Source organism: Onthophagus taurus, chromosome 8, assembly GCF_036711975.1.
Source record: "Onthophagus taurus isolate NC chromosome 8, IU_Otau_3.0, whole genome shotgun sequence".
Taxonomy (NCBI): Eukaryota; Metazoa; Arthropoda; class Insecta; order Coleoptera; family Scarabaeidae; genus Onthophagus; species Onthophagus taurus.
In genome coordinates, this window is record NC_091973.1 from 1,755,252 (window position 1) to 1,769,513 (window position 14,262).

A 14,262-nucleotide genomic window follows, 5' to 3' on the forward strand; every position below is an offset into this window, starting at 1 on the left:
TTCTTAGTTTTTGTAGATGTAAAGTTAACTTGCAAGCTAAATAATGACGTTTAATAATTAATTGTATTTAGGTAATATCGTTAGAGAAATCCGTAGAATCTGTATACAAGGGTAATAGGTATTATTAGTTGTGGTATTGTGCAAAAGATGGCGCTTAATATAAAATTTATTAATTGACAATGTAATATCATTGAGGGGGAACATAAATAAATATAAATATCCAACAAGCTGGACATAAACCAGCCAGCGAGGCACTGGGATATTAAAAACTCAATCCAAGACTTGTACGATATGATATTTTAAAAATTTCATTCCGATTAATAACACATATTTGTGATTTGTATTGAGTTTCGCTAACAATCATGCATTTATATCATAGACCACGAAGGTTATGTTGAAAAGACACCCAGAGGACACCAAATGAAGACTGAAAATCAACATTATGAAGACTAATTACCTCCTGGAGATTATTTAATAAATTTGTCAAGGAAAACAATTAAAATACTTGAATACAATTGTCGACAAAAATGGTATTGGAACCGAATACGAGCACTCTGTTCGAAATTTATGGAGTATTATTTCTTGTATCATAAACAATACTCAGAAATCGGAGCATGTTATAAAAAAACTTGTAGAAAAAAAGTTATTGGAAATTTTATTCTTCCACCATTTAAATTTATTCCTCCCTTTTTTATTCCTTTAACTCTTCTACATGGATGTCTACATACAGGATGTTATTCACAGTTAGATTGGTGTAGGTCTTCTTGATGGCGATCTAGAATTGAAGCAAAAACATATTTTTTCTAAAATTGAAAAATTGCAAATTGGAAAAAGGTGATTTGTGAAAACAATCCCGAATAGAATATACAGCAAAGCTATATATATGTAATATAATCTATTAAAAAGATATGATATCATCAAAGTATAGTTTTTCATTTATTCTATATATTTCCGTTGAAGTTGGATTTTGAGCAGATGTGGACTTGTACGGTCGGAAGAATTGCAATTTCGCAATAACCCATTAGGGTCCTCATTGTAGTCTTACCCAAGTTTTTTTTGATCCGCGGCGAATGTAACGAAACGAACACCTGGAACTCACCCCTTACTTGTTTTAACCGAGCATCGAAAGCGTTAAAAAAACCGGATCGAATGGATAGGGATAGGCGATGAATGAATGGGGTAGCATAATGGAATCTGAGACATACCGGCCTCTCTCACCCTTACTGTACCCTTTTCATTCACGTGCATCCGTGAGGATGCTGCTCCCGCCGTCTGCCCGCCCTGCTAGGTGGGTTTTGTTGAGTAGAATTGAGTAACGGTTCTATATACATATAGGGCGATTTCAAAATTTTATTTTTATAGATTTAATGATAATTTATGATCATTCATTCAAAAAAATGTCGGTGACAAATTATTTTATATTTCAACAAAAAAAAACCAAAGTCACTTTGACTATGTAAAAACTTGCATTAGAAATTCTATTTCAGTCCCTAATTGTTGACGAAACGTGGGCGATGTTAGGGTCTTGTTTAGGATGACTGATCGACGTAGTGCATTTTCGGGTTGAATGTCATCCAAATCAGAATCCTAATCAACACATTTAACTAATATAATGAATGGCTATCAGTTTAAATAAGTAGTTGATTTTGATGCATATTTTGATTAAAAATTTATTCCGCTTGTAGCGGAGTAAAAAAATCCTACAAATGGTATTGTCCAACTTAAAATTTTTAACTGGATAATAGCAAAATCATGTACACGTCATAGGGGATGACACGTTGAAGCTCGCTATGGAAATTCGCTTTTAGTGACCGAGTAGAAGCGAATGCTAATTGATCGTCACGATTGTTTACGCTTTATCGTGTCAATTAGTTCTTTAAAAAAAGCGCATGATTAAACAGAAAATATCAAACTAGGTTAAAGTTAAAAAAAAACGTACCCTAACGTTTGCGATCGGATGTGACCTACTTTTAAGATTTCATAGAAAGCATAAAAAGAAACGAGAGGTTGAGTTTGGGTAACGGAATAAGGGGTGGAGGGTTGTACCACCCTTCCTGACGTTTTTTAAGGGTCGCGTTTTTCGAAAACCAACCGTTCCAACACTTTCTACCCAGATGTCTATTAAATATCATCTTTAGTTCAATTAATTTAAAATTAGTTATTATATATATTTACATTAAATTCGCAAAACTAGTTGATTAAATAAGTAATCAATATTTTAATAGAATAATTATTTTATGAGATTCCAGGAAGTTTGGCAACTATTCTAAATAATTCTAATACACCTTTTAGTATATTCTATACCTATCAGCACCTCCAGATTTGCCGCAGACGTGGATTACTTAATTTTAGACATTTTAATTTGTGATCTTGGGAATTATTTTTTCAAAAATCAGAAATCGTAGTAACCTAATACCACTCAAAACGATTCTAATAGCCTTTTGGTACACTTCTTACTCATCGAAATCATCAGATTTGATATAGGATCAAAGGGGTAAATTTTTGAATTTACTTGATTTTTAATAATAAATTTAAGAATTATTTTCTCAAGAACTAGAAATTGCAGCAACTTGCGAGTACTCGTAATAATGCGTTTGGGTCCTCTACTTTACATAATGCTTATCAACACCCCCAGACTTGCCGTAGAAGAAGAGGAGCGAATTTTAGAATTTATAGAAAATTTATTTTCTCAAGACCCAGAAATCATAGCAACCTAATGCCACTCGAAACGATTCTAATAGCCTTTTAGTACACTTCTTACCCACCGAAATCATCAGATTTGAGATAGGAGCAAAGAGGCGAATTTTTGAATTTACTTGATTTTTAATAATAAATTTAGATTTTTTTTTTCAAGACCAAGAAATTGCAGCAACCTAAGACAACTCCAGATAATACGAGTAGATCCTCTAGTACACTTTCTCAGATCAATTAACACCCTCAGATTTCCCGCAGAACTTCTTAATTTATATAAATTTCTTTTAATGTAATTTTTTATTTGCTCTACTTTGCTGTTTTATATTACATAAATTCAATGAAACTAAGTTCTATATAGACAAATATATACATACCAAAAGTGTTCGTTGAGATCATGGAGATAAATCTGAATCGTTTCGGATAGTTTTAGAAATTAACCGTTCGTTGAAGTTTCCAGAGGCACATTAGGTCTTATTCAGTTCTCGTTCGTTATTTAGACATCTCACGTTGATTGATTTAAAAGTTCAATAAAAATCACCAAATAAATAGGTGAAATAAAGAATTTGAAGATGTTATAAAGAGAAATGAGAGATTTGTTCGGTTAACAGTGCATGGGGTGGAGCAACCCTCCACCCTTCCCGGCGTTTTTTAAGGGTAGGATTTTTCGAAAACACTTTTCATCCAGATGTCCACCCAGCAACTTCTTATCTTCTCATGTTGTAAGATTCAAGCGGGTTAAATCACGAAATATTAGAAAGTGCAGTACCTAAAAAGTGAATATACTACTTTTCTTAGTTCTAAGAAGATTTTACCACCACCAAGATGGTTCTATAAAAAAAGCAACGGTTTTGGGAGAAGGGTGATTTTTCAAATGGGGAAGGGTGATTCCGTTTAATCCAGCTTTTATGTTCAGTATCCCGGGAAACTTCTCCATGGTAGGACTCGATGAGATGGTAAAATTTAAGGTGTTAAAAGTTCTTAAGTTATGTTGGTTCAAAATCTTCAATCTCTTAATTATAGTTCACTTAATAAGTGCGTGTGTGAGTGTCCACCATTTTTAATCAAGGCCCGCTGTAGAGGCGGGGTTTACGACCGTGTGAATTGGGGTAGTAACCATTCACAAGGGATTCGACCACCTTTTAGTACTCGTGGACACACCAATTGATGGACAAGCCAACCATTATCCAGAAACTTTTAAAACTTTTTTTTTGTGTTATTTCTGAAATCAAAATTTTATAAAATTAAAGGTATGTTTTTAAAAATTTATTTTAAATATTTTTTGTAATAATTTTTTAAAATTTGATGTATTAATAATATATATAATATAAATATATTTTAAATATTAATATTAAATCGTTGAATAACTTTAGTTTTTGCTTAAGTAAAAATTTAATAATTAATTTGGATTAATTTGCGAACGCTTTAATGGCTGATAAAACTAAAATGGACGCCATGAAGTTTTAGTTAAAAAAGCTGTAATAAAACTTTACTAATTCCTAAAAAGTTTTTTGTATCAAGTCGCAATTTGTGTTTCCCATTTTGTAATGAATATACAAAATTGAAGCTCCATTAAGCTAATTGCTACTTAAATGTTAACCACGCTTAAGTAGTCGCGGTACATCAACAGATTTACCCTCCAAAATAAAGATAATTATTAAATTTTTACTTAAAATTGAAATGAGATTTGCAATAAACAATCAATATGTAAAAGTTTGAAATTTCAAAATTTAAATTGTTCCAACTTTATGAACAAAGCATCTAAATTGAGTATACATTTACCAGGTAGAATTTATGGGAGCAAATGGCGAAACCCTGTCACTGTCGCCCGCAATTATCGAACCATGAACTATGCTAAGTGTGATTGACGTGCGCATTAGAACCCGATCCATTTTTAACTAGACGTCGTCGGTGAATTTTGCATGTCCGATCCAGCACCAGTCAAGGGTCAGTATAACTTATTCAGTGACAAGTCCGCGCCTGTCGGTCCTAGTGACGCTCATCGGGTCCTTCTCCCCCATTGGTCCAAACCGTATCATACAAGCCACAACTTGCCATGCGCCGAATTTCTTGTATCCAACGAAGTGTAAACCTCGGACTGATGGTCTCCGATGGTATTCAGTATCCGGTTTGAACTTGGTACAAGTGGATGGGACTCAAGAATTAACTTGACTTCATCCTTAGAGTTAATCCTGATGGTGAGTGATGTTTAAACTGGGTTTGGCAAAGCTTTGATATGGTATCATACATTCTTGGCAAAGCTAGTTTTGGTCCAAATTCTTTCTTTACCTAGAATTGAAATCTCTTAACCCAAGAACTGAAAACTTTCTACATTCTCCAAGTGTTTAATTTGTGGTTTTGATTGTTGCTCAGAAAGCCTTGAATATGATTGGCTTTCGGGCAATAATCATTACCAGAATGGCACCGTTTCAACAGTACTACAAATCTAATCCATCTATATATATAAATATATTACTCAATATAAGTCACTGAAATTCTCGACTTTATTGAAGATGATGGGGCAAAATAGGCATTATATTTGTTTTTAATAAAACGACTCATATAAATATCGGCGAAAACATCGAAGCATATATATATATAAATGTAAGTTTGCGAACTATGTGTATTTATAAACAATTTTTTTTGCAATTCAAGTATTTTGGGATATTTTTTCAAAATTTTCTTCTTATCAAGATCTTTCAGTCTGGATCAATCAGCTCAAAACTGGTCAATACAATCAGTACCTCTGTTACTTGATATAGAGCTTCCTCCGCAAGCGATTTCGGCTTAATTGAATTCGTACTATCTAGCTATAAATAGTATTGATTCTCTATTGAATCTCTAGGGTCTAGGCGATGTAGTATGTTCGGCCATCAGCAACCTTGCTAATTAGGCAATGTCATTAATTGTAGCGCTTCGCTATTATATACATTATAGTATTATTACCTAACTATTTAGTTCAGAAGATAAACCTTTAGAACACAGTCAAAGAGTGATCCACAACAAAATGCTTCGTCCCATCCACAATTCGCCTTCAATGAAACTGCTGGTCTAAAAAATATTGATGTTGGTGATTATAGTTGCTTAAATTACATACAATACAACAATATACATTCCGAATAGAAGGATGTTTTGGATGGGTGGGCATAAAAATGTTGTAGCGAATCGCGGGTTCGGTTAAATAAAAAAAAAATGAATCAAATTTTTGCTCTATTATTTTGAAAAAGATTCTCTGTATGATTTCTCCCCTACTTTAGTTTAGTGCGGAACGTTTTCGACTGTCCGAGTTATTCGGCCAATAGAAACGATTGTTTAGGTTAAGAGCGCTCGGAACGAAAGGGTTTAAAATCTAACAATCACACGTGAAGATGAAAAGAAGAGTTCCTTATGCAGTTTTGATGAGAAGAACTCGAGAGTCAGTCCTGGATCAATTAGGAGAGTTCTAGTTGATGAGACTTCAAGAAGAGGATTGAGTCGATCATCAGTTGGAGTTCGTTTTCCGAGTTCGAGTTCCAGTGAAACCAGAAAGGGAGAAATCGTACTAATTGATAAAGATTAAAAATTAAATTGTATTTGGAAATCTTTGGCCAAGTTCAGTGGCGTAACTACGGGGTCGCAAAAGGACGCATTGCGTCGGGGCCCGTCGCCCTTGGGCCCTCAAACGATTTTGAAAAAATTTAAAGATTTTAATTAGTAAAATTTTGTGTTTAAAACTTTTTAAAATTCCCAAGAACGGGTAAAAAACTGCTGAGGGAATGAAAAATAAAATTCTATCTATATTAGACGAAATGAAGATACCAATTGAAAAATGTATTGGTCAAGGATACGACGGAGCAAATGTAATGAGTGGTATATACAATAGTCTGCAACAAAAAATAAAGAACATTCAACAAAATGCAGATTACGTTCATTGTGCAAGCCATAATTTAAATCTTGTCATAAAAAATGCAATAGAGAAAAATAAAGATGTGTCCGCATTTTTCGTTACACTCCAAGAAATATATTCATTTTTTGGAAATTCTATTAACAGATGGGATTTGCTTTCAAAGTTCACAGGCGAATCAAATGTAACTTTAAAAAAATTAAATCCTACTCGATGGTCTGGAAGATTGACTTCTCTAGATTTAGATGAAGCCAAAACTGTTTTGAACCAAGCTTATAATAAAGTTTCAGAAAGTTGATCAAAATTTACTAAAATAAAAGGTGAGGCTGCAGAAATTGCAAGAACTTGGAATGTTCCCCTTGAGTTTCAAAAGAAACGACAGCCTAAAGTGAAACACCATTTTGATGAATTGGCGAAAAATTATCACTTTTCTTCAAGAGAAGATATGTTTAGAGTTGGAATATTTAATGTTGTCATAGATACTATTTCACATCAACTACATGACAGATTTAAAAGCATGGAAAAATTAAGAAATTATTTTGGATTTCTGGATCCACAAAGATTATCAACGTTAAAAGACAAAGATATTTTAAAAGAATGTGAAAAATTACAAAAGAAGTATTCAACTTTTTTAACTGAACAATTTTCATTGCAATTTATTCATGTTCATTCGCTTTTAAAAGACAAGTTAAAAGAATTGCAAAGTGTAAAAGATTTTGCTAACTTAGTAATGACCAAATATAATTGCTTAGAAACTGATATATCGGATGTATTTTCTGATTTTATATTGTTCTTCACACTCCCTGTAACAGTTGCTTCTGTAGAAAGATCATTTAGCAAGTTAAAAATAATAAAGGACTATAGAAGAATTAGTATGCGACAATCGCGGCTGAATGATCTTTCTATATTAGCAATTGAAAGCAGTGAGGCTAAGAAAATGGATTTAAAAAATTTAATAAATATATTTGCAGCGATGAAATCTAGAAGAAAACAACTTTTGTAATAATTTAGTTCTTAGTTCTTGGTTTTTGTTAGTAAATTTGAAAATAAATAAGTATTTTCAACTTAATTTGTGTTTTTTTTTCTGTATACCATAATATGTATACATAGTATTACTACCTTTGCTATAAAGACAGGGGCCATTTACAAAATTTTGCGCCTGGGCCCATATTTTCTAGTTACGCCTATAGTGAATTATATATTAGTTGTCACAACAGATATTTCTGTTGGAGAGATGACAAAAACTATTGCTCTCAGGTGCGTAAATATCGTGGAAAATACTGAAATTTGCTCAATTTCTGAGTGTGAAACCAAGTCTACGCTGATTGAAATTTATGGAAGAAATAATCTCGGCCGACTTCGAAGACGTCGGCCGCCCTAAATATTGTTCATGAGATTATTCGGCCGCCCCAAGTACTCTTTGTGATATAAGAAATAACCTCGGCCGACTTCGAAGACGTCGGCCGCCCTAAGTTCATGATACTTGGGACGGCCGACGTCTTCGAAGTCGGCCGAGTTTGTTTCTTCGTATTTTTCTCGATATTTATGCATCTGAGAACAAAAGTGGAAGAGAGCAATATTGTTAAGAATGAAATTTGGTACAACTTTTGTTCTAAAAGTTTTTTTATAACATGTTCTGATTCCTGGGTATTGTTCATGATCTCGGCCAACTTCGAAGACGTCGGCCGCCCTAACTATTGTTCATGATACTCGAGATACTCTGAGTATGAAGCCAAGTCTACCCTGATTGAAATTTATGGAATAAATAATCTCGGCCGACTTCGAAGACGTCGGCCGCCCTAAGTGTTATTCAAGATACTTTTAGAACAAAAGTTGTAGCAAATTTTATTCTTAACTAAAAATTAGAGGCAAATATTAAAAAAATTCCAACAATAATAAATAAATAAAAAGTAAAATTATTTATATTTTTGTTTTAGAACGAATTTCAAAAAGTGATTGCACAAAAAGAGAGGGTACAAATTGTTGTGAGCGATGTTAATGAAACTGATGATGGTAAAATATTAAAATTAACACTAATACATACAGTGTGTTAATTAATTATCGCACCCGACGTCATCATTGCAAATATGCAACCAATATCACAGTATTTATTTTATAATACACGAATACATATACTGTGATATTGGTTGCATACTTGCAATGATGACGTTGGGTACGATAATTAATTAACACTCTGTATTTATCAAAAATTTTTTTAGTAAAATCTCAAGTACCTAAATTTATGATACCTTCACCATTTGATGCGGGGGTTACCCGGCGGGTAAAACACGCTTATTCAACTTTGGACGCAGTTAGTGTTCGAACTGGGGTATTTTTGAGGCGATATCCATTGGGTAGAGTTTTTGTTTTCTCTTATATGGTAATAAATAATTGCTATTAATTTGTTTGGAGGACTGATACATCCTCTGTTCGTTTGTAATTCAAAAAATTCGAAAAAATAAGGGATGTAGAAGTCCTCTTAGATTCTACCATGCTTGATTTGTACTTAATTTTTATAAATTTTAGGTGCTTTTACATTTATGGATGATGATTATCTTATGTACTTATATGCCAAGTAATAAATAAATCGAATTAAATCAGTTTTTGGAAGTTTGGAATGACGTCTTCGAAGTCGGCCGCCCTAAGTGTTATTCAAGATACTTTTAGAACAAAAGTTGTAGCAAATTTTATTCTTAACAGCATTGCTCTCTTTCACTTTTGCTCTCACATGCTTGAAAATTTTTTGGATTGGTAGGTTTACAAGTTGTTAGTCCACCCCGTTTGTAATTTATGGAAGAAATTCGGCCGACTTCGCCAATAATAACGATATCTGCTTTGACAGCTAAAATCAAAACATACTGTATATAATAAAAATTGATTTTATGAAATATATTTGTAACTACATACCTGCTCTTTACCATCTCTTATTTATAATATCTAATGTACCTAAAAAAATCATACATCATATAAATCCAACATTGTTGAGGTTATGTAAGTTTTTCTAATGACATTTAATCCAAGTTTCGATCGACTAATTCTTCAACATATTTGTATATAACAATTTATATTAATATGATAACAAATATTGTTATTTAATAATTAATAATTTAATCATGCAATAAAAATGAAGCTCAAATTTTTGAAATTATAATTAAAAAAGCTTTAATAATTTACTTTGTTATGACAGAAACGCCTTAAAATCAATCGAACATCTCTAAAAGAATTAAATGACTTGTAAACAGAAAGAGAATGGATAGTTACTCAAAGAATTTAAATCCTAAGATAGTGGAGAACGTTTCGGAGAAGTTTCAAAAACAGTTAATTAAACGTGAGTTGTTCTAATTATTTTAATATTAATAGGTGTTTTAAAGAATGCTTTTTAGTTGCTCTAAAATCAGTAAACGAATCTGAGGTTATATTATTAAACGATTCAGCATTACTAAAGCTAAAAGAAGAAAATAATATTAATGATGAGGTATTATACGATCTGGTTGGAATCTACATAGCGGTTATTAATTTATTCTTATGGAACAGCAAGGAGGAATTTGAAGAAAAATTATTCAATGCAGGTTTTCCTCAAAGCTTTATCGACAACCTACCCTTTAACCAGAACAATCGGGATGTGATACTTTCGAATGTACAAAAAGAAAACACGGTTTCTGTAGATTATAAAATAGATATTAGTTTAAATAATAGGTAAAATTATTTTGTTTTGGTAAAAAATAAATAATAAAATGCATCTTTTTAGTTCTTTAAAGAAAATTATTCCACCATGGGTTATTCTCAACTTAAATCAAGGTGAAAAGAAGGTTAATTTTTCCATGGATAGTGCCACATTCCACAAATTACGTTTTAGTTTAGCCGAACTTCTTAAGGAATTACAAAGCGTTAAAAATATGAATATTGTAAAAAATAAATAAATTTTATAACTCAAATAGAGTATTTTGATTTCTTTAATTTTCTAAAAATTATTATAACACGTTTTATTTCATTTTTTTTAATAAAATATAAAATCTATCAACAATCACTAGAATTAAATATTACACGAACAATTTATAAATAATAAAATAGTTTATACTTCATTCCAAACTTCCAAAAATTGATTTAATTCGATTTATTTATTACTTGGCATATAAGTACATAAGATAATCATCATCCATAAATGTAAAAGAACCTAAAATTTATAAAAATTAAGTACAAATCAAGCATGGTAGAATCTAAGAGGACTTCTACATCCCTTATTTTTCGAATTTTTTGAATTACAAAAGAACAGAGGATGTAGAAGTCCTCCAAACAAATTAATAACAATTATTTATTACCATGTAGGAGAAAACAAAAACTCTAGCCAACGGATATCGCCTCAAAAATACCCCAGTTCGAACACTAACTGCGTCCAAAGTTGAATAAGCGTGTTTTACCCGCCGGGTAACCCCCGCATCAAACGGTGAAGGTATCATAAATTTAGGTACTTGAGATTTTACTAAAAAAATTTTTGATAAATACAGTGTGTTAATTAATTATCGCACCCGACGTCATCATTGCAAGTATGCAACCAATATCACAGTATATGTATTGCAATACGCAAATCGTGTATTATAAAATAAATACTGTGATATTGGTTGCATATTAATTAACACACTGTATGTATTAGTGTTAATTTTAATATTTTACCATCATCAGTTTCATTAACATCGCTCACAACAATTTGTACCCTCTCTTTTTGTGCAATCACTTTTTGAAATTCGTTCTAAAACAAAAATATAAATAATTTTACTTTTTATTTATTTATTATTGTTGGAATTTTTTTAATATTTACCTCTAATTTTTCAAGTTGAATTCTCAACGCGTTTCTTTCAGAAGTGATCGTTTCAAGTGTGTTTTGTTTAACCATTAAAGTTTGCGTTAAAGAATGTAATCTTGATTCAAAATCTCCCACTTTTCCCACGCCGGTAAACTCCTTTAGGCGATTTCTCGTTTCTTTTAGCTCATTCCCAGTTAAATTTAACAAATTTTTCGTCTCGTTGAGTTCGTTTAAGCTGGATTGAAGCTCTTTCGTTTTAATTCGGCATTCTTCTTCGACGAAACCGCGCATTTTCTTCTCATTGTTCAGGCTTTCTTTAATACTTTGTATGGATAGGTGATGAGATTTTTGTAAATCGACGTAATTTCGTTGTAAATCATTTAAAGACGCGTTTAAATCGTCGATTTTCTTTGTAAGTTCGTTGTTTTTGGTTTGTTGGAATACTAATTCGTCTTTTAATTGGTTGTTATATTTGTTTAAAAATTTATCGGACTCATTTTCTGAGGAGGAATTTTCGTTACTTGATGATTTATGTGATAAAAGTTTTTCTTTTTCTTGTAGGATTCTTTGAGCGCGATTTTTATACTGTTCCATTTCATTTTGGGCTATTGATACTGATTCGTTGGCTCGTTCTAATTGAGATTTAACATTAATATTTTCGTTTTGTAACTCTGAGTATAAATGTTGTAGGTTTAATATTTGCTTATTTAATTCGCGGTTATCAGACTCTAATTTTAATATCTTTTCTTCCATGTTTATTTGAAACTCATCTATTATGTGGAAACTATTTTCTCTTGACAATAATGATGAAGATGTTGAAAGTTGCATTTCTGCATTATTTATTTCTAACAAATACAAATTATTGAGATAAAAATTTATTAACTCTAAGAATTATTTACCTGGCGGGTTTAAAACATTAACACCATCATCACTTTCATCTCGCTCAACCTTTTCAACAGCTTGTATTGACATATTATGATCATTATGATCTGAAACTTCTACCTCAATAAACTTGGAAGTGGATTTAACAGTAGGAATAGCTTGGATATAACATTCTGGATCGTTAGACCTACAAAATAAAATACATCAATATATTAATTGGAGGAACAAATCAACTTTTCTTACTCATTTTTGGGCAAGTTATCGTTTAGAACGTTGGCGGCGTTTTTGTCGATTTTATTGAGTAAGTCTTCCGCCTTCCCTGCTAAATTTTGCAACCAAGCCATTTGGAAAATAACGTTTTTGTCAACTAATAACACTTAACTACGATACATCTCGTTATGAAGTGATGTTTGTGGCCTTGAAATAAAGTTGCGTGAGGCGCCATCTATGTACGTTTAATTTAATCTTATTATTTAAGCTTTGAGTTCTCCTCTCCATCTTAAAGCTTTCTGAACGCAAGGTGAAGCCAGAACTTTTTGTTGGCTCAAATAAAAAACATTGCAATGAATGAAGAGCTTCATTAATTAGCATTAGAAAAGGATTTTAAGCAATACTCATTCCTAACTATTAATATCTAATTTAAAGTTCAATATTAACTGATTGTATTCTTCATTGTTGGAGACCAATGACAACATAGAAGCTGTGCCACTCTTTATATACCTTGGCGTACAATTATCAGAGCAATACATTATTCTGCATTGTCTCCCATATTCAGATCCCAGAAAGTCTTCGAGAGAGAGATCTTGAGGAGAATATTTGGGCCAGTTCGGGAGGAGGATAAATCTTCTTAAGCCTAAAATGGGCTGGCTACGTTATCAGAATGGGAGAAGAGAGAGTTTCGGGAGTAGGAGTTGGAAGAGAGAGGCCAGGGACAGGGATGAATGGAAGCAGAGGCTGAGGGAGGCCAAGGCTCGATACGGGCTGTAGAGCCATAGATGGATTCTTCATTGTGTATCAAAAAGATAAAATGATCAATTACACAATCCCAAATTTCACAATTACCACGAGTTTGAGAAATGCTCTTTTAACATGCCTCATAAAGAATAAAATTAAGCTGTATAAACCGAAATTTAGCATTGCGTAACTTTGTTGCATGCAAATTATGGTCCATCATCAGAATATATACTGATTAATTTGTAATAACATTAATATTACTTAGAATTAGGTAATAAAATTGATTTCCTGTAAGAATGTACATTTTTATGACGATATAAGTAGTTAAAAAAAATGTTGAAGCGCAATCTGTTGATGGAAAAGGAACTAAATTTCAAGTGGGGGATTTAAAAAAGATATACATTAAAAAATAAATAAAAAAAGGGTTATGATAACATGTTTTATTTTTGTTTAATCTATACATAAATATAAAAAAGTAATAATTTACTTTTAACATAGCGAATTTGTATCTTTTTATTACTTACACAAGTCAGTTCATATTTTTTTTGGGAAAAAAACAAAATAACTAAGAGAAAAAAAAAATAACTAAGAAACTAAGCTATCGGATTCGTTTTTATCGTGACAATGCGAGAAAAACCTAAATTTACGTTTACTTCCTCTTTTAAATACTGAAATGTAGTTCCTTTAAATATCACAGGCGGATGAAATAAACAATTTAGAAAACGGAGTTTTTTTTTTGAAACGGAATAAAGAATTTTTTTACCTAATTTCTTCTGTCAATTTATTTTTATTAACTTTTACTTTCGTATTTTTTTGTTTTTGAGATAAATCTAATCTTAAATAGACTCAGCGACAAATATATTGTATAAATATGTTTATTTCAGATCTATAGTCTTAAAATTAACATTGATATTAACAATTAAAGTATTTGATATTTTTTAGGTATAAATAGATGACAATATTTTTTAATATATAAAAACTAATACCGAAAAATATTGTTACATATTTATCTTGAAACAAGAAAGATGTATTCTTTTTAAGTAATTTTGAA

The 14,262-nt window shown here is 31.6% G+C and overlaps 2 protein-coding genes and 2 long non-coding RNA genes across 4 annotated transcripts; 2 read left to right on the forward strand and 2 right to left on the reverse strand.

Moving 5' to 3' along the window:
- Positions 1–154: 154 nt before the first annotated feature.
- Positions 155–9,568, reverse strand: LOC139431111 (uncharacterized). Its single transcript, XR_011641415.1, has 6 exons — positions 9,482–9,568; positions 8,809–9,416; positions 5,638–5,742; positions 4,474–4,980; positions 3,069–3,913; positions 155–775 (listed from the first exon to the last, which is right to left on the reverse strand). It is a non-coding gene; the product is annotated as an uncharacterized lncRNA (long non-coding RNA).
- Positions 8,486–9,174, forward strand: LOC111415040 (uncharacterized). The gene is made up of 3 exons (XR_002706334.2): positions 8,486–8,587; positions 8,794–8,954; positions 9,101–9,174. It is a non-coding gene; the product is annotated as an uncharacterized lncRNA (long non-coding RNA).
- A 221-nt stretch (positions 9,569–9,789) lies between the features above and the next one.
- Positions 9,790–10,509, forward strand: LOC111414929 (COMM domain-containing protein 5-like). The gene is made up of 3 exons (XM_023046401.2): positions 9,790–9,902; positions 9,958–10,270; positions 10,323–10,509. The coding sequence occupies exons 1-3, from the start codon at positions 9,824–9,826 to the stop codon at positions 10,492–10,494; spliced, it is 564 nt and encodes a 187-aa protein (XP_022902169.2). The 5' UTR covers positions 9,790–9,823; the 3' UTR covers positions 10,495–10,509.
- On the reverse strand, positions 10,510–12,684 carry LOC111415124 (golgin A5). Its single transcript, XM_023046648.2, has 6 exons — positions 12,501–12,684; positions 12,275–12,444; positions 11,391–12,220; positions 11,246–11,321; positions 10,894–11,054; positions 10,510–10,748 (listed from the first exon to the last, which is right to left on the reverse strand). Exons 1-6 carry the CDS (start codon positions 12,599–12,601, stop codon positions 10,689–10,691), a joined length of 1,398 nt encoding a protein of 465 aa, XP_022902416.1. The 5' UTR covers positions 12,602–12,684; the 3' UTR covers positions 10,510–10,688.
- Positions 12,685–14,262: the final 1,578 nt, after the last annotated feature.

Coding starts and splice junctions, on each gene's coding strand:
- LOC111414929 (XM_023046401.2), top strand. CDS start 9,824: ATGGATAGTTACTCAAAGAATTTAAATCCTAAGATAGTGGAGAACGTT. Junction 9,903..9,957: donor TCAAAAACAGTTAATTAAAC/GTGAGTTGTTCT, acceptor AATGCTTTTTAG/TTGCTCTAAAATCAGTAAAC. Junction 10,271..10,322: donor GATATTAGTTTAAATAATAG/GTAAAATTATTT, acceptor GCATCTTTTTAG/TTCTTTAAAGAAAATTATTC.
- LOC111415124 (XM_023046648.2), bottom strand. CDS start 12,601: ATGGCTTGGTTGCAAAATTTAGCAGGGAAGGCGGAAGACTTACTCAAT. Junction 11,322..11,390: donor TTCAACTTGAAAAATTAGAG/GTAAATATTAAA, acceptor TTTTTGTTTTAG/AACGAATTTCAAAAAGTGAT. Junction 11,055..11,245: donor TGTTAATGAAACTGATGATG/GTAAAATATTAA, acceptor AAATTTTTTTAG/TAAAATCTCAAGTACCTAAA.